This window comes from Aplysia californica, unplaced genomic scaffold (assembly GCF_000002075.1).
Source record: "Aplysia californica isolate F4 #8 unplaced genomic scaffold, AplCal3.0 scaffold00799, whole genome shotgun sequence".
In the NCBI taxonomy this organism is placed as follows: Eukaryota; Metazoa; Mollusca; class Gastropoda; order Aplysiida; family Aplysiidae; genus Aplysia; species Aplysia californica.
In genome coordinates this window covers 35,762-60,843 of record NW_004798069.1, presented here as the reverse complement: position 1 = coordinate 60,843, position 25,082 = coordinate 35,762, and the positions used below count along the sequence as shown (strand labels likewise).

Below are 25,082 nucleotides of genomic sequence, written 5' to 3'. Positions count from 1 at the left end.
CCTACAATCCTAACTTGGATTATCTTCCAGAATTTGAATTCTTTGGCGTCTAGTTAGTACATGATGTAGGTAGGTTACAGGAAGAACAAACAGTCAGTTCATCAATCCAGATCCGGTCCTGGGACTGGCATCAGTGGTGTAGCGGGCGTTTCGCCGTCACACGCAGAAGTCGATACAATAAATAAGTACGTGAGTTTGACACCCACGCGGGGAGGTTTTTCTTTCATTCAAACTGTCCAAAACAATGCTGCATGTTTAGTTTTACGGAAAAGAAAATGAGACTCTGCTACACCTCTTTTGTTTTACAGACATTGCATTGGCTTCCTGTTGAGAAAAGAAATTGTGTACAAGTACAAGTTGGCCACCCTATGTCGTTTGAATGATAATGCGCCGTTCCATTATATTTATCAAATCTGTTGAGACTGTACATCCAACTCGCAGTTTATTAAGGTCATCAGCTGATAAAAAGAAATTTCTTTTACCATCTATGGTAATAATAATACTAATACATAATAATCTAATAATAATAATAATACATGACATATTTATATAGCGCTCAACCAGGTTAAAGTACAATGTATACAGTATACAGGCTCTGAGTCTGAGCGCTTTACAATACAATACAACATTAACATAAAACGTTCTGTTTTTAAATGAATAAGAGGAACATTTGAAGAGATTTTCTTCTGGTCAGAACACAATGTTTTATGTTACTGTTGTATTGTATTGTAAAGCGCTCAGACTCAGAGCCTGTATACTGTATACATTGTACTTTAATCGGAGTTGAGCGCTATATAAATATATCATGTATTATTATTATTAGTATTAAACTAGTATCCCCGTCAATCTGCCGGGACGTTGCATTCATCAACATCCATTTCCTCCCAAGTTGGCCTAGGCAGGCAGGGTCGAAGCAGCCCTCCCCTTAAGTCACCCAAGAAGTGATCTAAACATTATAATTGTGTCGATGCAAGTTCAAAAAATTCATTTACAACAGCTGACGACGCTGATGAAACCCTTTTCTTGATTGTTATTGTTCTATGCCCCCATCTACACAGTTCAGATGAAAGGTTGCTTTGACTCGGTTCTCAAGGCCAACCCATGCTGAGTGGATGGATGGGGCCCTCGTCTCATAGGTTTAGGGTCAAGAGTAGAGGCACCCGTGTTCGCCTTTCATTCAATAAATTAAATAGACTAGATATCCCGGATCCGAAACCTGACACTGACAGCGACAGAAAATTTTCTTCGCTAAAAGTTTCCCCTTTCACCTCTTTTCCTGCTCTTTAACTGTAACTCCTAACCATGTTCCGACTCAGAATAGTGCTTTTGAACAAGACACCGAGATCTCCTCTGAGAATAAATCAAAGCGAAGTTAGAAATACCAGTTTTACTAAATTACTAATGAATAACTGCCAGGTCTTGCACGCCCATACACAGTATTTTTGTGTCTTCACTATAATCACACTGTCAGTGCAGCCATCCACCAACTGGGTTGTACTTGAACGGCCTTATTAAATAAATGCAAAATTGCCCCGTTATACCGCCAGTGAACTGATCGCCATTTACACATGGTGCAACACCCACTACATCAAAATGGCTGCTTGATGATACTATGACAGGCTAATTCTCCAACACACAATTCTGTAAGCAAGGCTGAGCACTTGTCACTGATTTGCTCCATTCTCCTGCCCATCCCATCCTTGTCTTGTAGATTTGAGGCATCATGAGCAAATGTTCAGCTCTTTATTATTTATTACAACTGTTTTATTTGTTGTTTTATAATAATAATAATAATAATTGCATTTATATAGAGCATATCCATCCTCAACAGCATGCTCTATGCGCTTTACAACTATCATTACCCCAGCAGACCCTCTGAGAACACTCAGAAACATTCTCAGCTTCCGAGGAAGCATACAGTGCAAGCTGCGAATCCCACGCGCTCTAACACTATAACTATCAAACTGACAAGATCGTTCACTGTCTATAGCTGGTTACCCATTTCCGCCTGGGTGAAGTGAGGAAAATTTGTGCAAAGTGCAGCAAAGTGCCTTTCCCAAGGACACAACGACGGGTCCCTGGCGGGATTTGAACCCACGACCGTACGGTTGCGAGTCCGAGAGCCTAACCACAAGGCCACATTTTGTTGCTGTTTTACCTTATTTTGAAATAGAAGTAAAATTAAAGTCGTCTGAAGGTGTTTGTCCCAAGGTAGGAGGTACATATAGCTGTCCCTGTAGTTTTATGCACCCCGCATAATTTTGCAAAATTTGATCATTTTTTGCATAATTTCTGATTATTTTCCTTTATCATTCTTTGTTAAAATTAACAGAATCGCATAATTTCACATTTTTGGGCTCAGTTTGCATAATTTCATAATTTTTCTTGCATAAAACGACGGGAACAGATATAGACAACGGGGTTTGACCGTAGTAGGTCTTCATTTACTTGCCTTTGGCTCGACCCTAAATAGTACATGTAGTCTGTAGCGTACACACATGTATTCATGTACTGTACATGAGAAAGTACCAGTACCGCATTTCATTTTCTCTAAAATTTTGAAGTTAGAGTATATTTCTGAAAGAATCTACGTTACTAGGACAAAGAAGGCTGGTAAAAAGCATGTTTTAGTCCAAGTGTCAATGAGGCAATGGCACACTTCCTATCTCCCCAGAAAACCATTCAAACCAGGGTCTGGTGAAATGATAATATTGATAATACATATTATATGCATGTACAGGTTTAATGCCCTTAATACCCTGGATCGATCAATGCTCCTTTCAATTTTGAAACAAATATTTCAAATAATCAAAAATTACATTATCTATGAAGCAGGACATCCGAAGTTAAATTTAACGTCCATCTCCGATACATGTACAAGACTGATTGAACCAAGTAAATATAGGCGGACAGCCTTGATATCTCATCGGGTTCATCAAGAATGCCTCATTAGGGACGCGTACCTCCAGGATTACCCACAGAATGAATGTTGTTCGTCCTTTGCATTTGACGATGACCATGACTTCACAAATTGGTCTGTTGACGGTTACTCTGAGTCCGGAGATGGCTGATTAGTCCTATCCGGGCTCGAAAGTTTCGCCCACATTGTGGGCACGGGTAGTCTGCTGTTGGACTTGTGGAGGCAGGTCTGGACTTGCGCACGTTGCGTTTTTGTTTAGCATCGGCGATTCGCTTGGCCTCTGCTGCTTTGGCTCCCTTCGTTAGCTTGCAGTGTCACGTTGGACGATCTTGGGCCAGCATTTCCCACACAATGAATAGTAATAGAAATAGTATGAAGTATGATTATGTTTTAGTTTTAGTAAGAGTTTTACGGCACTTGCAACACAATAAAGTCATATAAGTGCCGAAGATTAGAGGTGTTACTGTTACAAGTGAGTAACAAACACAAAAAAGGAGGTGGGGAGATAAAGACGACAGATGTTTGATAGGAAAGAAGGAGCAAACCACACCAGAGCACCCGCCAACCACCCACTGAAGTATGATTATGATACGTGATGTGTGAACCATCTGAGCAAACACCACAGCCATGTCGAAAACTAAAGGCAATCAAGTAAGAGAGGTCAGTGTTTGACAAAACGAGATAAAATAAAACAGAGAGAGAGAGAGAGAGAGTGTGTGTAAGTGTTAATAGTTTGCCGCCAGTGGCATGAGACTGGGCCTGGAACGGTGTCTCGTATGATAAAGTACCATAAAGCAGAAACGTGATTAATCTATTCTATGCGTCAATCAATTCCTTTTCATTCTTGTCTTGCAAACAGGTTGATACAAGGTTTATTTAAAAAAGTGTAGCTAGAAAAGGATGAGTCTGTTCATGCTGACAAAAGAACATGCCCTACATGCTAAAGGTAGGATAGTTTGAGTTCAGCGGTAGGCCTTTCTTTTATCGATAATTTCGTTTCAAACCACACGAACTTGAAAAAAAATAAAAAATAACAGATCTACAAATATATAGATTTGAGAAACACTTTATTTACATTCAAAATAATGGTAATTGATGAAACATTGGCAGTTATTATACAAAAATATCTGATCTTTAAAGTCACTTTGTCTGCCTGCAAAGATGCAAGACATACATTTTTAGAATCACCATCCAATCACACCAATCAGTCCGTGATCCAGTAGAAATCTGAAAAGTGGGATTTATGGTGCTACATAAATGCATCAACATTACACAAGTACCATACACACGGTTACCACCGTATGGTACAGAACACTAGAGAAACCCATGTGAACAAAATTGACAAATCTCTGAAGAAGCAAACTGGAAGCAAATAGATCTACATGTAATACCTTCCACCTGAACAGAATAAACCCGGAACTTCCCCTAATGTGTCCCTTGTGTGACTATGCATATGAGACTGTGGATCATCACCTGTTCCACTGCACAGCCCTAAATGACATCCGAGCTACCCTTCTCCCTCCGAGACCTAACATAGACAACACACTCCATGGAACATTACAGCAACTGCAGCAGACCTGCACTTATCACTACATGGCATTGGACAGAAGGGCGAAAGCCCAGCTGTTGCTGGATCAATAACAACAACAACATGGAATACTGGTACCTTGTAAATGAAAATCTACCTGCTAGTCACAAACATAATAATAATCATTCATTTGTTCAGGAAAATTAAAAAATTCTGACAATAGCAGTGTTTTGCAACAGGTCTTTAGTTTTAGTAAAAGTTTTACAGCACTTGCAACACAATAAGGTCATATATAAGTGTCGAAGATTAGAGGCGTTACAAAAGAGTAACAAACACAAAAAAGGAGGGGAGATAAAGACGATAGACGTTTGATAGAAAAGAAGGAGCAAACCACACCAGAAAATAATTTACACATGCTCAGCCCTGATTTGAAACAAAACTTGCAAGTTTGGTTCCACCGGCTCTAAACTTAGTGCCATGGACATGCTGCTAGGCGAGGAAGGGGAGTTGGGGTTCAATTTGGGGGTAGATGTTATCCCATCATGTGAGCCCTGGCTGACGCAGATGGTCAGGGTAGTGTGGGTGTGAAATCTCACGACTGCCCATGAGAGTGCTTGAGTAGCGAACCACTACGGAAACTTTCCTGGGTAGCCAGAAGCCAGAGGTGTGAAATTAGATTGACCAATGCCTGCCGCCCTCATCGTACGGCCAGCCAAGAAAAGAGTTCCTTGAAACGTTACCTGATGGCAGTGAGGGGCGGCATTGGTTGACTGTGCTTGTTACATCGGTAAGTGGGGCTAAGGGTGGAAGCAAAGGAGATGTTCAAATGTTTCCGTTTTTAATAGGTCAAAACTGCAAACAGTGGTCCTCTGAAAGGCAAGCACTAGTGGTAATTGGATAAGTAAGACTGACGCATGTCATTATCAGACAGGATAGCAATTGAGAGGTGTGAAGTTTTGATGACTGCTTGCTGATCGGACAAGCGATCCTTGATCCCACCCCACCTGCTGGGCCTTTGACACCCCCCCCCCAATTGCCCTGTCTAAGACGGAATTTTTTTTCTGGCTCCCTTGGGATTCCGTCTTACACAGGTTCGACTGTATGTGTCAAGCACTATTGCAACAGCCCCTTTGAAAACCTCCTGAATCTTGAAATTAAAACAGCTTCCCATACTGCTTGCAGTAAGTACTTTCAGTGTACTTTTTAATGGCATGCAAAAACAAGAATTACAAGTGAGTTAACCTTTTAAATTTTGTATACAAATCCCTTTTTAGAGTGTCTACACTACCACTGAATTCACCAAATTTGGAGACAGGATCAAATAAGATAATCATTATTCAATCATTGACTGGTTCCAACAATACACGCAACCCATTTGTAACATGACAATAATGATAATGGCAATCATTTAAATTCAATTTCAGACTCTGATGATAGGTCTGAGCAAAGAAGTCTTAGTCTTAGCTCAGAAAAACTGCAAAACTACCGGTGTAGGGATTTAATATCAAATCCTGGTAACCTATACTGTGCCAGTAAGTTATCTATTAAGTGTCTTACCAATATACAAAACTTTGACCTAAAAAGAAAGAAAGACATTAACATTATTTAACAACAGCTGAGAGAAACCAAATCTACACATTAATTACATTGGTTGGACCCTTGACGTCTTGAGAACCTAATAATAATGCCCGTGTTACCGGGTACTTTACCAAAAAATCAAGAACAAAGCAGTGCAACCTCACAGCAGCAAAACAATGCAGTGGACCCTCTCTCGTTGTATTTCTACCCTCTGCACCTATAATTTATTCACATACATGATACAGAACTATAAAACCAAAGCCCATAATATTATATGGTAACCAATGCACCAAAAACTGTCAGTTCTGCGACTTTAACTTCCACCTTCCACTTTTCTATTTATAAACTGTATTACATTACATCAAAAAGTTTAATTATTAATATGTGAGGCATGCTGACAAAATGAGTTACTTCTCGCAATCGACAAATGGAGATATTGGCCAAAAATCGACAATAAGGTCAAATTTGTAGATTTTCTATTGACGCCGTTTTCTTAAACTATGACATGTCTTTTATTATTTCATACTTTATAAATTGTAAAAACTTCACCTATAAGTGTGATGTAATAAAAATGATGTATCTATTTTTTTTTAAAAGGCTTGAACCCGAGAAGTAACTCATTTTGTCAACACGCTTCACATATGTCTCTTGGATCAGCACAACTACAGCAATGGCCTTTATTCCTTCATGTATGCTACTGCTTTTGTACCTTGTTGTAAGGGACAACACAGCCTATGATGAATTCAACCCCAAAATGTGATTTTCTTCTCAGACCTTGGTCTTGAACCATTTCAAGCCACATACCGATAAAAAGTTTTGCATCAACAGAACCCTGGATCTTGTCCAAGTACACCATGATTACACTTGTTTTCGGCAAATAAAATAAAAGGATGCGAGGTCTTAAAACACAAGCCATACTCCTGTCCCCTGGACCTTTATCATGCCACTTTCAAAATAAGAAGACACAAATTGAGAGGTAAAGCCTCTAACAACCATTTCAAGCCACATACCGATAAAAGCTTTGCATCAACAGAACCTAGGGTCCTATCCAGGTACATTTATTACACTTGTTTTTGGCATTTAGAAGCATGCAGGTCTAACATTGATACAATATGAGCTTTGTGTGCTAGTCAATTACTGGCATCATCAGCAAAAAACAGAGCAATGTATTAAGACAGCACAAGTTAATTTCTCAAAGAAAATCAAAACATTGAACGAAAAGTGCAGGTGCACAGTACCAGCACTTAGCTATAAACTGCTTAATCATTAAGGGGGGAGGGTGGTGTTGGAAATTTAATTAAAAAACCCCAAAACAAAACACCCTTTCTATTACTCAGTACACAACTTACGGGTTCTCCCCCCAATTACTCTTGATGTGACACCAGCACCAAAAAGAAAACGAAATATTTCTAAGAAAAGATCAAAACTATAAAAATGAAAAAAGTTTAAATAGAAAAAAAAGCAAAACAAAAGCAAAAACAAAACAAAAATTAAATGTCAGCAAAACAATAAGTATGCACCTAATTTGGCTTAGCTTTGAGTGCAAGGTATTATATTATGGTGAAATTAAACTGTACATACGAAAAAAAATAACAGAACCAAGAATATGATTACTCGAAACAAAACATTCCTACTGGTCTCAAGTATTTCACAATACATCTTGAAGTTAAAGAAAACAATACAACAGGGGGGAAAAGCACAAAGAAACACCCAAAAGCGGTCTTCATACTTTTCACACACCCAACTGCTCAATCTGCTCCACAAGCTTCCTACCATATTCCTGCCAGTTGACGGGAGTTGCTGAAACACAAACCGTCTTCAGGCGGCTCTCGTCGTTGTAAGTCTCCACCTTGGCCCGCATGCGGAAGATGTAGTGCTTGAACAGCGCGTCCCTCATCACCTGATCAAACTGCATCTCATCCTGCTCCCTCATAGACCCCAACTCATCGGCCTTGATACCCAGCATCTGCTCGGCAGACTCTTGGAAACAGGTGATCCACTGGTTGTCCGAGTGGTCAGCCACATTGGCCTGCAGAATCATCCTCCACTTGTAGTTGGGGAACTCCCGATTGCACTTCTCGCAACGGTACAGCCCGTTGCCCTGATCGATCAATTTCTTGTTGCACTCTGCCGTAGGACAAGCTTGGTACATGCAGTTGTCTTTCTTCATGAACATCACAGTGCCCTTGGCTGTGTAGTAGTCCGCCTTGTCACCCTGGCCTAAGTTTTCATTCTTCACCTGGAAAAGAGAGAAAAACGATCAGTTGAAATTAAAAGTCCATCCAATTCTTTAGTCCTGTTAAAACATGTCCCCACCATGTACTACTACACAGGTAACTTGTTATGTAGCAGCCTTTGGTTCCTGACCCAGATCTGCAAAAGCAAGGCTAGAATTGTACCCACACTGAAAAGTCTTTTCATCTTCTTTTAGACAGGTATGACCATGTGCATGCTAGCCCGAGGCAGAAGAAAGGGTGTGTGTGTGTGTGCGCACGTCAGAGTGCACACACAAGAGCATGTTAATTAAACATGAATTTGAGTGTAAGACACTTTGAACTCATTTTGATGGTATCTCAGAGTCCTTATAAATCTTCCCACGGTCTGAATGTCTACATTACTTTCCCCCATGGGTTTGGTGGTAAAGATAAAAGTTGTTGCGCTATGCACTAGCTGGGTACCCCTTCGATAAGACTCAAAAGAATCGAACGTCAAGTCATTGTGGAATCAGTGTGCACTGCTTATGGACGGAAGCCTCACTTGTTTACACTGGCGTCTTAGAAAACTGACTTTCCAAAGATTAAATCTAAACGAAACTAATGAAAAACTGAAAATTAACCAACAGTGATTTCAGACTCCTGGTCCTTAATATTTTTAACTGCGAACCCTTTAAATAATTCTGAACCACCGATAATTTTTTCAAATTCGAAAGTAAAGTCGTTCGGAAGTTTTAGGTGACCAAAGTGACGAACTTTCACAAATATAGATAACAGCTGCAAAGAGTAATAATGATAATAATAATTGCATTTATATAGCGCTCATCCATGCTCAAGAGCATGCTCTATGCGCTTTACAACTATTACAAACAAACAAGGAAAAAGCAAAAGTCACAATAGCCAAAGCACTTGTTAGAACAGAGATTGCACACCACTGATACATATGAAAATAATTGACCTTAGACTATCCTTGGGAAATATTTCACGCAACAGTAATTAATAATAATTTATAATAATAGTTTATCTGTCAATGTCTGGCGATGACCAATGCACCCCTTGTGACTTTAGTTAGTAATTTTTTTTAAAAACATTAATTTGACCAATGAGATTAATTCTGGCTGAGAAAAGTTTCCCATATTTTAAGCATTTAAAAGTTCCACCTCCACTATTTGTGTTATTCCAATAAAAGTATACTACAGTGGAGTCCACTTATAACGAGTCCGGAAAAAAAAACGAGAAGTCTTTTATAAAGACACTATTCGAAAACCCCGTTTTTTCCCTCCTCTTTACCTTTGTAAATAAAATACTGCTATAGCACTATCAGACAAACATGCGAGTCGGTCATAGCGGAATATTGCTGCTGCCGTGCACAGTGCATAGGCCAATTATACATAATGTAAAATCTCGCAGGTTGAGAAACGTGTTGGTGATCTAGCGAAACAAAGAATGGAAGAGCCCACGTGTGTCAACAATGAAGGCCGGAGCGACTGAGTAAGGAAGGTGTGGCATGCGCAGACAAGCAGAATGCATCGCGTGATAGGCCAGCGCCTTTTCTTTCTGATCGCCAACACAGAGCTGCCAGTCAACATCGCTAGCGCTAGAGAAAGAAAACTGATTCGATTTTTGATCAAGTAAGACCTAGAGGTCATGTTGAAACAAAATCATCACCAGGGGAGATAGTAAAAGGAAATAAACAGAACATCAAACTCACAGATTAGGCCTACTTTACAGTTTCCCTTGAAATTATTACTCGATCCTGCTATAACAGACATTTTGCACCGGTCCCCTCCCTCTCGTTATAACAGGATTTCACTGTTTTATCCAAAACTTCCACACTAGACATCTAGAATTTTGAGTCCTTATCCGAGAAGACTAGGAATTTTTTTGGGGTTAACTCACTTCAGACGGGTCACACAACAGTTGCGTGACCCCCGCCATGACGCTCGCGTCGGGTCTCACAAGCCCTGCGTGACCAACTTTGGAATTTTTTTTTCGCTCTACAAATCACGCACGGATCGCGAGACCCGCCTCGTACCCTTGTTTGGCCAAGCCTGAGCTACTTAGATTTCGTTTCGTATCTCTGGGGCCGGTAGTTTTTAAGTTATTGAAGGTGAAGGACAGTGACCCCAACTGTGGTTGAACAGACCGGAACTCGCGCTTTGTTTTTTTCTATACAGCTCATAGTAATCCGACAGTCGCGTCGTAGTAACGGTCGAAGAAGTCGCATGAACAAGAATCACATAATTTCGCCGTTTTCTATACTTCTGTACGTTTTACTAGTTCTAGTGTTTCAGAATATGATGTGTCTAATAGTTAGGATCCTGGATATGTACCCGAACACGGCCCGAGTCGTAGTTCTAGGGCTAGATCTAGCACTAGTACCGGTGTTGTTTTTCGCGCAACGAAATCACAACGTCGTGCCGTACATCTGTCTCATGTAATTCAGTGTATGGGTCTGAATCAATGCACAGACCAGCTTTTATATTTTCACCAAACACTTGCACATGTATACAAATCAAACCAGAACACTTTGAACTTTTATTTTTGTTGTTGCAGTGAATTTCATTCTACTTGTCACGTCTCTGGAAATTTTTCGAAATTCAAATTCATGCCAATTTTTAAAAAATCATACAAATTAAAGTATTAGACTTAGACAACTTTAGTTTTTTGTATTAGATTAAGCTTGAATGTTACTTTACTGTGTCAAAAAATGATTACAATAGGGTAATTCTGAGAGTTGTGGTGATTTATTGAAATACCCCCCAAAACGCCAGTCTTCAACGCTTGTGGCTGGTGAAAGGGCCCAGTCGCAAGTGAGTTAAGTTATAGAATAAGAGTAAAAACAGTAAAATGATCTCAAAACAAAGTTTTGAAGACAGCCTCAAATCTACAACTACAATATCACAAAAAAAGATAAATTTTTACCTGCTGGAATATCTTCCAGTTGGTTGAGTTTCCTCCAGCTGAGCCACCCTCACTCTGGAATGTGCTGAACGAGAGGTCCCTGCCTTCACTCTCAAACCACCCACGCAAGACGTGGGATTCCTTTATGTCGGGATTAACCATCATCTGACTGGCACCAGAGACAGAAAGAGACCTGCCACTGAAATCTGAAACCCTGGCTCCTTTTACAGCTACAACAGGGTAACCTTGGCCGTCAAATTTTACAGCATCTTCTCCCCACAGAGTGAGATTGACAGCCACTCCAGACTGATCTACGATCTGGAGGTCTCGCTTTGTGATTTCCTTCTGTGACTGTCTACCGATCACTGTACCAACATCGTTGCAAACTTTGACGATACCAACAACATCAATGTTAGAGTTTGGCTTGCATTTCTCCAGATCGGATATCTTAACAAAATCAAAGGTTAAAACTGGGAGGCTGACGTCATCATTACACGGCTCAATTATGGTTTCAGCATTCATTGTCATCTCATAGTCGTTTTTCAGAGTTGAGTACTGCTTGTTTGCCGTCTTCAGAGTGCACTTTGAAAAGTAATAGATTTTGTTAACCTCAAGCATGTCAAAATACTTGTCCACTTGATCATTGAATCCAGTGCAGCGGATTTCTCCGCTGTCATCCAAAAGGTTCACATTGAAGAGCTTGCCCTCACCCCTTGAGTTACTCCAAGTTCGGACGTTAGACTTGTGGGTAACCCTTGCCCTGATGCGCCAACGGTTCTGGTAGGGAGTGAGGCTCGCAATCACATGTATAGCACGGTTTGGAGTATTTGGCGTTGAAGAGTTGTTTGCCATGACAGTGTTGTTATTGTTTTGGTTGTTCTTCACCTGATGAAAGAAATATATTGAAGTCACGATTAAAATGACATAGAAATAATTCAAATGTATGGAACGAAAACAAAAAGTTGTAGACAACAGGAAGGTGACATAAATGAAAAATCTTTAAAAGAGTTAGCTGAGAGGTACAGTGACAGGGCAGCTTGTCTATAATGACCTTCGATATAATGACATCCCCTGAGTAGCCATTTTTTCAGTGTCAGTAACTTTTGGTTGCCTCTCTATAATGAATTTTTTCTTCTGGTCCCGACAATGTCATCATAGAGAGGCTGCACTGTATAAAATCAAAATGAGACATTCAACAAGAGAGTGTATAGCGTTAGAATGAAATGTTTTAGACTCCAGTCAGAATGAATTCAATCAAACCAATAACATTCTGGTACCTCTTCAGCATGAAATTAATGAAAGCATGTATTTTTTTAAAAAAGAAAAAAGTTCCTGTTTCAGAAATCCCCCCCCCCCCCAAACCACAACATGTGTTTGAGTTTGTCATAATCCATCTTTCTTTCCCTTGAGCATACAATGTACCAGGGCTTATAATTGTATCGGAGTTAACTGGAGTCAGAAAGGTTATCCATGCATTATTGCACGTTAAAAGGACAAATTTTTGCTAATTAAAGGAAAGACTTTCCGGTACACAAATGAGTCACAAGTGTTAAAAATCATTCTAAAAACCAATCACATCCCATCCCTACCTGCAATGTTCCTTTCTGGGCTATGCTGTTTGCTCCTGCAGTGGGGACACTGTTATCATTGTCAACTTTTTGTACCTCAGAGGGTTTGGGAATGTTATTTGGGCCCAGCTGGGCAGGGTTCCCAATTCTTTCTCCAACGTCTGAAAAAAGACACGCAAAAAAAATAAAAACCCATGAAGTCAGTACTAAAACACTGTGTAAAAACATAAACATGAAATTCAACAGAAAAGGAAAGTCATTCCAGACGAAATAATACACGAAGCATCAATATTCCCCACCAGGTAGGCCACTCCAGTCAGTTGTATCGCGGGTCATATCTGTGATTAAGGTTAGAAACAGAGGTGCTGGTTTGCATACCAAAATCTTGTCCTACCTTCTCTGCTACCCTGTTCATCACCACTGACTTTGACCCAAGACCTTGAAACTTACCACTATCAAGATTATGTAAACAACCCAAGGCCAACTGCAGATCACTTCTCAACAGGTAAAGCTATTTCAGAATTCGTTTCAATCATGATCATGCCATGTGTGATCTTCTGTCTTTGACCCGCCCCAAAAGCAGCGCATCTGAGTCTGAGTGCTTGGGCTTGAGTGAAATAAAACATTTACCCTAGATCTAATGTTTAACATTCGTACAGTATAACACGGATTGCTTGAATTCTTGGGGACCGGCCTCGGTAGTTCAAGGGATACATGAACAGTGTTATGACATCGGCTGAGTCAGAGAATCAAGGGAAGCAACAAAGATTGGGTCGGAACAGAGATTTTTCTTTTTTCGGCCATTGTCCAAGATCAGCTAGGTTAGACCTATACCTGTTGACTTGAATTTGAAAAAATCTTCAAAGTGGGATTGAGAGTTTTACAAGCTAGTGCTTCTATGTATCATGGAGTAAATGCCTTTTGCGTGGGGTGCTTTGTCTTGCACTTTTGTCTGAAAGCCCGACTTAGATCTTATCATGGCTCGGGCACCATCAGTACAAGTGCCACACACATTCTTCGACTCAAAACCCCTGTTTTCCAAAAAATTACGATACACCTTGTTCATGACATCAGCTGTTGTGGTGTCCAATGGGGAGCAAAATAAAAATTCTTCTTTCACATCTTTTTTCAAACACGTATCTCACAAAGACCAGTAACTGTGAGCATGATGTCACATCAACTGATTCGTCAAGCTGGAACGAGAACATAGGGGCAGCTTTGATCTCTACAACCTGTTCCTTAATTTTTGAAGACATACGTGCAATACGTCTCTTAACAGCATCATTTGAAAGGGGAACTTGCTGTAATTTCTTTGCACTAGCCTCACCTAAAACCAGACATTCTCATTCAGCTGTGCCTCCTTTATTGTGCAAAGCTTTATAAGTGTTTCTCCAATTATGTGTGGTTTCTATTGTTTTGCTCTCTCTCGCTCTTCCAACTTCTTTACTAAACCTCCTTTGTCAATTTTCCTGACAACTGAAATAGCCTTTCTTGTGTTTATTGTTCTGCCACGCAATAACATAGATCCACATGGGATTAGAACGAGACAATAATACTAATAGTGAATCGGGAGTTCGTGATGTATATATATTTTTTACAGTGACATCCCTTGTCGTACACAAATTAAACTCGGGCGAGAAAAGTCTGGATGAAAATATGCATGACTACCATGCTGGCCATGCTTCCCCCGGTGACCCCCTTCTCCGAAGCCAGCACTCATGTCGTTCGTCATAAACGAGGCTTCAAGGTATTGTGCGTTGGCCTATGGCTAGACTATACATTGAAACAAAAGAAACCATTGCAAGCCAAACCTAAGATAGGCCCACATAAACGGGAAGGGCAAACTGGTGTAGCCTTGTTGATTCTCTGGCCGTGTTTAGAAGTTCAAGTATTTACCTTTTTTCTAAGGAAGAGGCAAGCCGTACTTAATGACGGCTAGACTGGCAGTCTAGCCGTACTTATTCTTAATATGATGGCTAGACTGGCCATTTACAAAAAATAGGCCTACTGAATTGTAAATATACATTTTTAGTGTGCAGTACCTAAAGTATTTGCATTTGAGACGAAACCAGGTGCCTTGATGACAGAGCATGTATTTTAAACCTCCTGTTTTCTAATGTTAATAGGGCCTAAGATAAGTACGGCTAGACTGGCAGTCTAGCCATACTTAAGTACCGGTAGACTGGCAGTCTAGCCATACTTAAGTACCGGTAGACAGCCAGGCTAGCTATACTTAATATTGATGGCTGAATTGTAAATGAAATTTAGTTTGTAATGCCTAAAGTATTGGCTATTCTCAACCGCCCGGAAGTTCTCGCAAGATCAACTCCTCCCCTCTTCTCTCTCTCTCTGAATACTGTATATCGGTGTGGACGATCAAATTGACCAAAACAAAGTTAAAAAATGATGTTAAAACCCAAAATTAAATTAATTTGGTTGTCTACAAAGATGCTACGGCTATTTAGCTTTTCGAATCGAGCCGAACTACGCGGGTCGCATTTTGTTTTGCCCGGAAATTTTCGCGCTACTCCTCTCTCTTTCTCTCTCCACTGCCCACAGACAAAATTGTATGCTTTTAGTAGGCTACAGTTGTAATGGAACGTTTGTTCACGGCACAGAATTCTACAATTTTTCTGTTATCACAGTAATCACAGTGTAGAATTCTGTGGTTTAGGGTGAACGCGCACCGGGTGAGAATAGCCACAACACTCGCCTGCCCTATTCTCACTCTGGGTGAGAATAGAGGTGGCCTAAGCCTAAAGTATTTGTATTTCAGACAAAACTAAAAGGTGCCTTACTGACTTGCATGTATTTGAACCTGATAATTACTAGATCTAAATCTAATGAGACCTGTGTACTAAACAGGCTTGAGTCGATAGGGCCAAACCTAGATCTAAGTACGGCTAGCCACTTCGTTTTTCTAAAATCAGCCAATTGACGAAGAAACCTTGGTCACTTCAAATGTCATCGAGTCACATCAAGCTTATGTCCATGTGAGCCTATAATCCTGTTTGCTAGATTCTAGATCTAAATCTAGATATAGATTTGAAAGTGAAAGTGAAAGTGAAATTGAAACAGAAGTAAAAGGCAAGTAAGGACAGAGTATTAACTGCATTAAAGTTTAGGCCGGCACTATTTCTCCGAACGTTCGGGAAAATAAAGCTGGGCACTATTTCTCCGAACGTTCGGGAAAATAAAGTTAGGCACTATTTCTCCGAACATTCGGAGAAAGTCACTTCGTAAAGTTTAAGTGTGCAAGTCTAGATCTAGTCTAGATCTAGATCTATATCTGAGCATTTGCCAAAAGGTGGGATACCAGGGTGTGACAAATGAGGTCCAAAATCAACTTTATGTAATAATTCTTTAATCACCCATATTATATAACCTAATGATTGCTCTTTCAGGCTCAGTAACTGCCAAAACTGTAATGCAATGGTCTTGGTGTAATTCTGACTTGAATGACGGAAATAGCAAAAAGTTCGTTCATAACAATGATGACACAAATTTATGAATACTCAAAGTTCCTTTCTTCAGCTAGGCTGATGTTATATTTTGAGACATAGCAAATAACTTCCAAAAATACATAGAATTGACAATTTATAAAAATCTTTATTAATTTTTGATAAAATTACTTTTTTGTGTCATAATAGTTATGAACGAACAATAAGTGACCAAAATACTATCGATTATATCAAGTTTCATCGACTAGAATTGTCTAAAATAACACTCTGGTCTAATTATAGTCAAGTGATAAATGGAAGACGATTGAACAGCTATTTTTAAACGCAAACTGGTCTTAGGGCATATTATGCATAAATTTAAAGTTCATTCATAACCATTATGACACACTGTTTCGTTCATAACTATTATGACAAATTTTACTTTTGGCCCCTAAAAATTACTTATATTGTTCTGTTTTTCACATAAAACGGTTTTCATTTATGAGGCTTTCCTTAAAATATGATAGATTCCTTTATGTAGGGAGAATTCAAAGTTTATTTCCTGAAAAACCCTTAGAATACCTTTAAAATGGTTCGTTCATAACAATTATGACAAACTTCAATTTTGACCTAAAAATTTACTCATTTTGAGCTGTCATTCATTTTTTAAAACTTTTATTAAATGAAACTCTCCTCATAATATGTATCTCTGTACATGTTTTTAAAGTTTGTTAACACTGAAAAGCCCTCAAAATATATAAAGTGGACTATAAATAGTTCGTTCATAACCATTACTACAAAAGTATAAATACTAATTAAAATCCACACCCATACACTTATGATAAAAATCAAAATATCAGAATGTATGTAAGGTCTATTCTGTCCTTTAGTTGGGTTAAAATTAAAAATACATCCCAAAACAACTGTAAATTACATGGAATAGTGTTTCGTTCATAACCGTTATGACACACTGTTTCGTTCATAACTATTATGACAAATTTTACTTTGGGCCCAAAAAATTAACTTATTGTTCTGTCATTCACATAAAATTGTTTTAATTTATGAGACTCTCCTCAAAATAAGGTTATATGTGGGAAGAATTCAAAGTTTAATCACTGAAAAACCCTTAGAATACCTTTAATTGTTCGTTCATAACTATTATGACAAACTTCAGTTTTGACCTAAAAAATAATATTTTTACCATTCATTTACTTTAAAATTTGTATCTGTGTACATGTTTTTAATGTTTATCAACTCTAGAAAGCCCTCAGAGTACAAAATGTAGTTCGTTCATAACCATTACTACAAAAGTAAAATACTAATTAAAATCCAGACCCATACACTTATGATAAAAATCAAAATATCTGAATGTAAGCAAGGTCTGATACATCCTCAAGTTGGGTTAAAATTAAAAATACATCCCAAAACAACTGTAACTTACATGGAATAAGGTTTCGTTCATAACCATTATGACACACTGTCACGTTCATAACATGATGACAATCCATTATGACAAGCATATTTTTGCCTCTTCTTCGCTTCTCTTTTGAGTCATCAGCACGATACTCTTCCATGTTCATTCCACCATGTAAAAGGATGTTGTGAAACAGTGGGAAGTCCCTCACATGGTATATTGCAGAAATATCATAAAGTGTTTGTTCATAACATCATTATGACAAACCTGGATTATCTCATTCAAAGTCATATTTAAGCAAAACCATGCGATGGAGCGGAAAATTACCCTTCTGATGGATCAATGTCAAACCAATGTTTAATACCGGTCATTTCCCGGGATGATATGTTTAACGATTTGGGTTTTCTAGACCTTGGAAAGTCTGATGATGTAATTATGACACGAGTTATGAACGAACTTATAAATTTTACTCAGCAATAACATCATTAATATAAAAAAATAAAACCCTTTTAATGGACACACGCTGTTATGATGGTGTATACAAACTATTTTCAATGTTTGAATGCACTTCTGTTTGATAGTTTAAGATTAACAATATTCTGTATTTAACATACAATTACGTGTGCACTCAGGATGAGTAAAAAATGCCCTATTTTTAGTACTATTATCTTTCTATGTAGAGATATAAGATGCACACATCAATCTACTTGCTCATGCAGCTTGACCAACTTATTTCCTTGCCATATACATAAAGTTTTCAGAAGAAAACATATTTTACCACGAGTAGTGGTTGATTTAAAAAGTCCTTAAGCAAACACCCCCACCTTTTGGCAAAAGCTCATCTAGAAGTAGACGCTTGGTGCTCGCTGTGCTGTAGCTTCATGTTTAGCCTCCGATCACCACTAGATCTAGATCTAGAACTTGATTTTAGATCTAGATCTAGCTAACTATACTAGGAACTGGATCTAGATCTATATCTAGATTCTAGATCTAGATCTAGACTCTCTATGGCCTTGCCTATGCTATATGCCTGGGCATACTTACCAGTACCGCTGGTTATGACTTTTAGGTCCAGCAGAATAATGACACGTTTTTCACCAAGGGTATTGCACATATACTTGGTCACCTCAATAATAGAATAGCTTGTAAGTTCTTCATTTTCCAAGAACTTATTCATCTGAGCGGCCAACATCGCATGGGAATACGTATGATCCCCGTCCGAAAGCAGCAGTCGATATCTGTCTACAGTGTTGGGCGCAGTTATTTTCTTTGCATTGATAACTTGCAGGACAGGCTTCTCGGGAGTTGCTCCATTCAGAATCTCCAATAAGACACCACTGCTGAGCTTCATTGTAACGATGGTTTTCTGTGCAGGCTTTAACACACTCTTAAAACACAGACAGCACAAAGCAAACCGAAAAATACAGCCTTCTAACTGTCACCTTTAACAACATCCACTGGCGCTGAAACAGCAACTTTTGTTTTCTCTTCAGACTTCGGACTGGCGCGCTATTTTTCACGATAAAGAGGAAGTAGAAAGTTATGTCCCCTGAACCAGCTAAAAGCTTGGTTCATTGGTTGCCTTGTCTGATCTAAAATTGGATTTTCGCAGATTCTGACCAATCAAAAAGCATGATACATGAGAAAATTCTTAAAGAAACCAAATTACGCGTAGTTATATTTATGTCATGAAATAATCCACAGTTACAATCCATCAATTATCCTAATAAAAATCCAATTCTATTGAATAGTAGTATCTATTGTATTTTTTTTTACAATCATGATTTCTACTGGCTGATTCAAACTGACAAAAAAATTGTCGGATTTTGCGTATGAATTTTGTAAGGTGCGACAGATCATTGTGTTGCATGTTGAGATCATCAAGGAAATGGCTGCGGATGGGCGATAACAATGCGTCAGTCCTCTAATCAGGAAGCGAATTGAATGGGACAGGTCTATCTTTTTGTGTCGATATCTGTGTGCTGTTCACAGATTTGGGCGTGAATAAGCTTCGATAGTCATATGTTACTTTTAAAATAATGGGTAACTGCTTCGGGGGATCCCATTCGAAGCCAGTTTCCAACACTGCCGGTGATGCCTCGCCCTCTCACAGACTAGCAGAAAATGGTGCACTTGTTACTACAACAGCAGGCACAGCTGTAGCCTCAAACACAAACAATTCACAGGGCAGTGCTTCACCTTTGAACCAGTCACCCCAGCACAGGGTTGATGCACACAGTGAAGTTGCGTCAACTGGACCTTTAAAAGTTTTTGTTGCATTGTATGATTATGATGCGAGGACTGATGAAGATCTTTCATTTCGCAAAGGAGAGCACTTGGAGATACTAAATGATACCCAAGGTGACTGGTGGTATGCGAAATCAAAAACAACCAAGAAGGAAGGATACATCCCGTCTAATTATGTTGCAAAGCTAAAAAGCTTAGAGTCTGAAGCGTAAGTTTTCTGTTGTACACTGTCTGAAGCCATTGCTCTTGACTCTTTGTTTTTAACGATATTATTGATGATAAAATTAATAGTAGAAGTAGATCTAGATCTAGATCTAGATCTAGGCCCTATTAATAGGGAAGATTTCTGTAACAAGCGACCATTATGACTATGAGACAGAGTAGAATTGAGGGGTAGGGGGTTAGGGTTAAGTTTAGGTTAGGGTTTGGGTTAAGGCAGGCAAGGGTTAGTGTCAGGGTCTCTTCTTTATGGCTTAGCTTCTTTATTGTGTTTTTTGTGGTGATCGCTCATTACGGAAGTCCTTCCAAAAATGAATACCAGTCATTTCGTCACCCCGGTTTAGTCAAGACGTCACAGTCATCTCGTCACAGGGTCTTTTCGTCACACCCCTATTCCACAAGGATTTCATCACCGAAGTGTATACAGACCCGATATCCGGGAACAAAGTCACGAAGTATACAGACCCGGTTAGGGAACTCTTTTGTGATTTTGGAAAGTTTCAGCGCCCAGACCCGTTAGTGTGTGTGTGTGTGAGAGAGAGAGAGAGAGAGAGCAGGGGGAAGTGCTAGCAAAATGTATGACATGCCCCAGTTGGCAGGAGAGAACGAGTGAAAGATAAAGTGGGAAATAGGTGGGGAGAAAGAAAGACAGAGACAAACAAAGAAAAGGAGAATGCGAGCGACAGAGAGAGAGAGAGAGAGAGAAATAGAGAGGATGACTGCTCGAGAGAAATTATGACATTGTTTTTTTCTTCAAATTGTGATTCCTCCAACTCCAAAACGGAAGAACAACGATCGTTCATCGAAAAGACATCCGCAATCTTCATTTAGATCTAGGTCTAGGCTAGCCTCGAAACTAGATCAATGATTTATAATGTCTGTCTGTCTAGATCTAGCCTAGGCCATAGATATAGAAGAATCTAGGTCTACCCTGAGCAAAGAGGGCGCTGAAACTTTCCGAAATCACAAAAGAGTTCCCTTACCGGGTCTGTATACTTTGTGACTTTGTTCCCGGTTACCGGGTCTGTATACACTCCCTTCCATCACACACTTGCAAACACGAAACGCACCTTGTCATAGTGGGGATGTATGGAAGGACGGGAGGGGAGGGGGGGGGGGGGGTGCGAGTCATTGTGTCTTCCTAATCAGCAACACTGCTCATGACTGGGTGAGTTTTGTTGAGTTGTTTTTGATGAAAGATTTCCCCACAGTTGTTTCTGCCCTAGTTCCAAACTTGCAAACTTGTTGAGTTTTTTAAAATTAAGCCCTGGAAGTGCGTAGGCTCCATTTTAAAGGGCGTGAGCCGGGCTACCCGGGAAGTGCGCTGGCCAATATATAGGGCATATAGGCCCTGACCCTTTTGAATGGAAAATTTCAGCCTTCCTAATATGAAAAATTCACTGGGGCGGATTACTTCTGGGGAAATGCTGCCCTTCTTGGGCTATTACAATTTTCGAGAGATAAAAGGGAAGTCATTTCGTCACACATAATTGGGGTGTGACGAGATGACCGTATGATGAAATGACCAGTAACCTTCCAAATAATATCATCAATTAATAAATTAGGCCTATTGTTCGTTATCATCATCGCCTCAGTCAACCAAGTTTTGGCCTAGTAATTCATTTATAGTTTGACATAAAGTGGTTCACTGAAAATTTGTGTGGTTGTAGGAGTAGGCTGATATTATAGAAGTCTCCCTTAACCTTAGTGGTTATTAGACATTAGAAAGTAAATTAGTAATTCCTGTTTCATACACATAAATTGTTGCTTCTATCTATTAGAATAATGCGAGGTCGTTTAGTTAACTGTAGAAGTAGAACTCTCATTTGGTGTGTAATGTAATAATGTGTACTCTACAAAAAGCAAGGGAAGCTTTTGCTTTCCGTAGGTCTGTTTGGGTAAAGTTTGATTTAGTTTAGAGTGTGGCACACACAATATATAATACTTCACTATTATTCAATGTTGCATGGAGGCTTTGTTCCAGTTCTACTTTCTAAAAACTCTTTTCATACTCATGATGGAATAAAATTTATTAGTCATTAAAGTTTAAAATTGTGCTTTTTCTCTTTTAGTCTGTTTTAGGGGATCTAGTCAAGGAACGATCTGTAGGCTCCTCGGGTTCTTAATATCTCTGTGATAAATCTGTGTAGTAATTACATTAGTCGCGCGATATACCTGATGATGACATCAGTTGCTATTGCAGTATGAATGCAACTGTGGGGATACGAACCATACTCTCATCTAGAGTCAACAATGAACCAAGAGAACACTGAAGATTTTGTATGTAAATTTCTGCATAGAGGTGTTGTTCCCAATTTATGGCATATTTGTAATGAAAATGTTTTATGTAGGCAGCTGTGGGAGGGAGTGTAAGACAGGAGCAGTAAAGAACCTGATGTGGCTATATATATAAGGTGAGATGAAGGAGGACATACAATGTGTGGTGATACCGTGATGAATGGACTGAGACCTCGAACACTTTTTTGTGATTGGTCCTGTGGTCTGTCAACCAACTGTTTCTGTTACGCATTATAAATCATCGTTTTAGCTGAAACGAGGGTAAATTGTTTTTCTTTTGGCTGGACTAAAATTTGATTTGCTGATACATTGACTTTTGCCACGCTATTCGTTTATATACATAATGTGTATGTAAATCTTTTAAATAAATTTATCCCAACTTGGTCTTGCCCCATCCCACCTTCCCACTGTCTGTCATTAGAATTAAAAACTCTCTCAAAATCAGGAAATTGTTATTTTTGACAGAATTAAATTAACATCGGACAGCTTTTAATAATATAATATTTTGAAGCAATTCAAATTGTAATTTATGTGATTGAGGAAAAAAGCCAGAAAAATGTATGTACCATTATAATGCAGACAACTGTTAGAAGAATGAAAACAGGTTTTTTTTCTCGTTTAAAATTGCATTCTGTGATTGATACCTTAAAACGGCTTGTTGACGATAAATGTATGTGTTTGTATCTTGTTTTGGGGTAAATGTGCATGATATTGTTTGAGATGTAAAAAGAATTTTTAAAGCATTTTTTTTTTTTTTTTTTGGTATATCAAAATTTTTTTTTGTCTTACAGATGGTACTTTGGAAAGATTAAAAGAGTTGAAGCTGAAAAGAAACTCTTGTCTCCTGAAAATGAGCATGGTGCTTTTTTGATACGAGACAGTGAAAGTCGACGCAATGACTATTCTCTCTCAGGTAGGCATATCGGTGGCTTCGTGTGAGTGAATTTTTGGTATTGTTGAAGTATATAGAGGTGGAATATAATGTCAGTATGCCTTGAACTTCATGACTGACTTCTAGATTATGTTTCGACTTAATATTTTATAGTATTTGCATGAGGAACCAATTGCCATGTTCCTTTGTTTTTTGACAATATATGGTTTACAGTGCTTCCACTCTTTCGTATTTTTACGGAAATCCATACTTTCTGCCAGTTCCGTACTTGTTTCATCCATCATTATCAACTCCCTCCGTAAAAATCTGTTACAGCGTAGAACTATCGAAATTCCGTAGCAAAAGACCCGTACTCGCCTTCGTAGCGTCTTGTATAGTATAAGTTACGGATATTTACAGTAATTCTCTCCGCTATAGTTTGTTACGGTATAGAAACCTGCCAGACTGCGCATTTCCTGCCATCGGCCATTAATCCACTGTGCCCCATGCGTTCTTTGCGCGTTGGTCGCCAGTACATTTTTTACCTGCAGATTGATCCAAATCTGGCGAACTTTTTGTGCCACTTTCCTCCTTTCTATCATTCCCTCATTCCGTATGTCCATCTTCGGATTGTTGCCGTGGCTGGAAAATTTGCGCGTTGATCAAGTATATTGACTTTTGATCTCAGAAAATTACTGTCAGAAAGAAACTTTTTCGCATATTTGTTACCTAGATTTAGAGAATTTATCGGTGCAAAGATTCTACGGCACGGGAACGCGATAAGGGCCGCGATGAAAGAAATTTGTGCTAAAACTGCTAAAATCAAGAATAATCCGAAGCGGTGCTCCGAGGTTGTGACATGCGACATTTAGACATGAAAATTGAGGAAAATTAGGGTATGTATACGCTGGGTAACTGTATTGTGAAGGTACCATTATTCCCAGGTTTGCCTTCTATCAATGGTGCGATGACAAATTAGTTGAATTATAGTAGCAATGGAAAGAGAACCTACTTTTAAACATTGCCAGCAATGGAAAGATGTGTGTGAAGAGTTCAAACAAGACAAAATCTTTGTGAAAAAATAGGTAGTATGGATTGTTGGCAATCTCTTCAAACAGGCTCCCAAATGCCATTTTCAACCCTCTAAAAGTCCGCCAGACCCCCTGCAGAATTTTCCTTACTTTTCAGCTTCAGCTGGTGGAAGCACTGGCTTTATAAGGCCATCCACTCTGATATTCACCTGTGTTCTGCAGACTGTTCATAAATTACATTAGTTTTCAGAACCGTTGCAGTGTAGTCTCGCATTGCTCATGTGTGCTTAAGAAATATAAACAAATTGCACAAGCAGCAACTGGTCATGTAAAGCAACACTCTGTTGAAAAATTGTAAGTGGTTCAATTATTGCAGTGGTTTCTTGCTTTTTGGTTTGATATATCGAATGGTATTATGTAATGATTTGTTTGTGTTTTGATTTTTTGCAGTCCGTGATGGAGACACAGTCAAACATTACAGAATTCGTCAGCTAGATGAAGGAGGTTTTTTCATCGCCAGAAGAATTACATTCCAGACTTTAGCCGACCTCGCAGAGCACTATAGTGCTGATTCAGATGGCTTGTGCGTCAACCTCAGAAAACCCTGTTCTCAGGTACTGCATTGTCAATGTATAATCCGAGTGGGTCATACCTACTAATTCTGTTCATGCTTTAGGGATAGGTAGAGGCTGTTTTGAGAGAATCAAAGAAATAGGGCTTTTGTTTTATGATCCGTCACTTTTAAACATCAGGCTTTGTATGGTGACAGATTTAAAGAAATGGTATCCCTGAAACTTTCCTTACATGTGTCCAGTGTGTTTTTCAAATTTTCAGTTTCTGTAACAACCCCC

At 39.1% G+C, this 25,082-nt stretch overlaps 2 protein-coding genes across 2 annotated transcripts in view; one reads left to right on the top strand and one right to left on the bottom strand.

The window, feature by feature from the left end:
• Positions 1 to 5,788: 5,788 nt before the first annotated feature.
• LOC101859277 (replication protein A 70 kDa DNA-binding subunit) lies at positions 5,789 to 19,088 on the bottom strand. The gene is made up of 4 exons (XM_005109638.3): positions 18,610 to 19,088; positions 12,733 to 12,872; positions 11,165 to 12,028; positions 5,789 to 8,265 (listed from the first exon to the last, which is right to left on the bottom strand). Exons 1-4 carry the CDS (start codon positions 18,914 to 18,916, stop codon positions 7,759 to 7,761), a joined length of 1,818 nt encoding a protein of 605 aa, XP_005109695.1. The 5' UTR covers positions 18,917 to 19,088; the 3' UTR covers positions 5,789 to 7,758.
• Positions 19,089 to 19,604: 516 nt separating this feature from the next.
• Positions 19,605 to 25,082, top strand: part of Src2 (Src tyrosine kinase 2) — a 17,396-nt gene continuing 11,918 nt past the window's right edge. Inside the window, 3 exon segments of the mRNA NM_001204710.1 lie at positions 19,605 to 20,020; positions 23,121 to 23,242; positions 24,682 to 24,845. Of these exon segments, the coding sequence (NP_001191639.1) occupies positions 19,605 to 20,020; positions 23,121 to 23,242; positions 24,682 to 24,845 (702 nt within the window).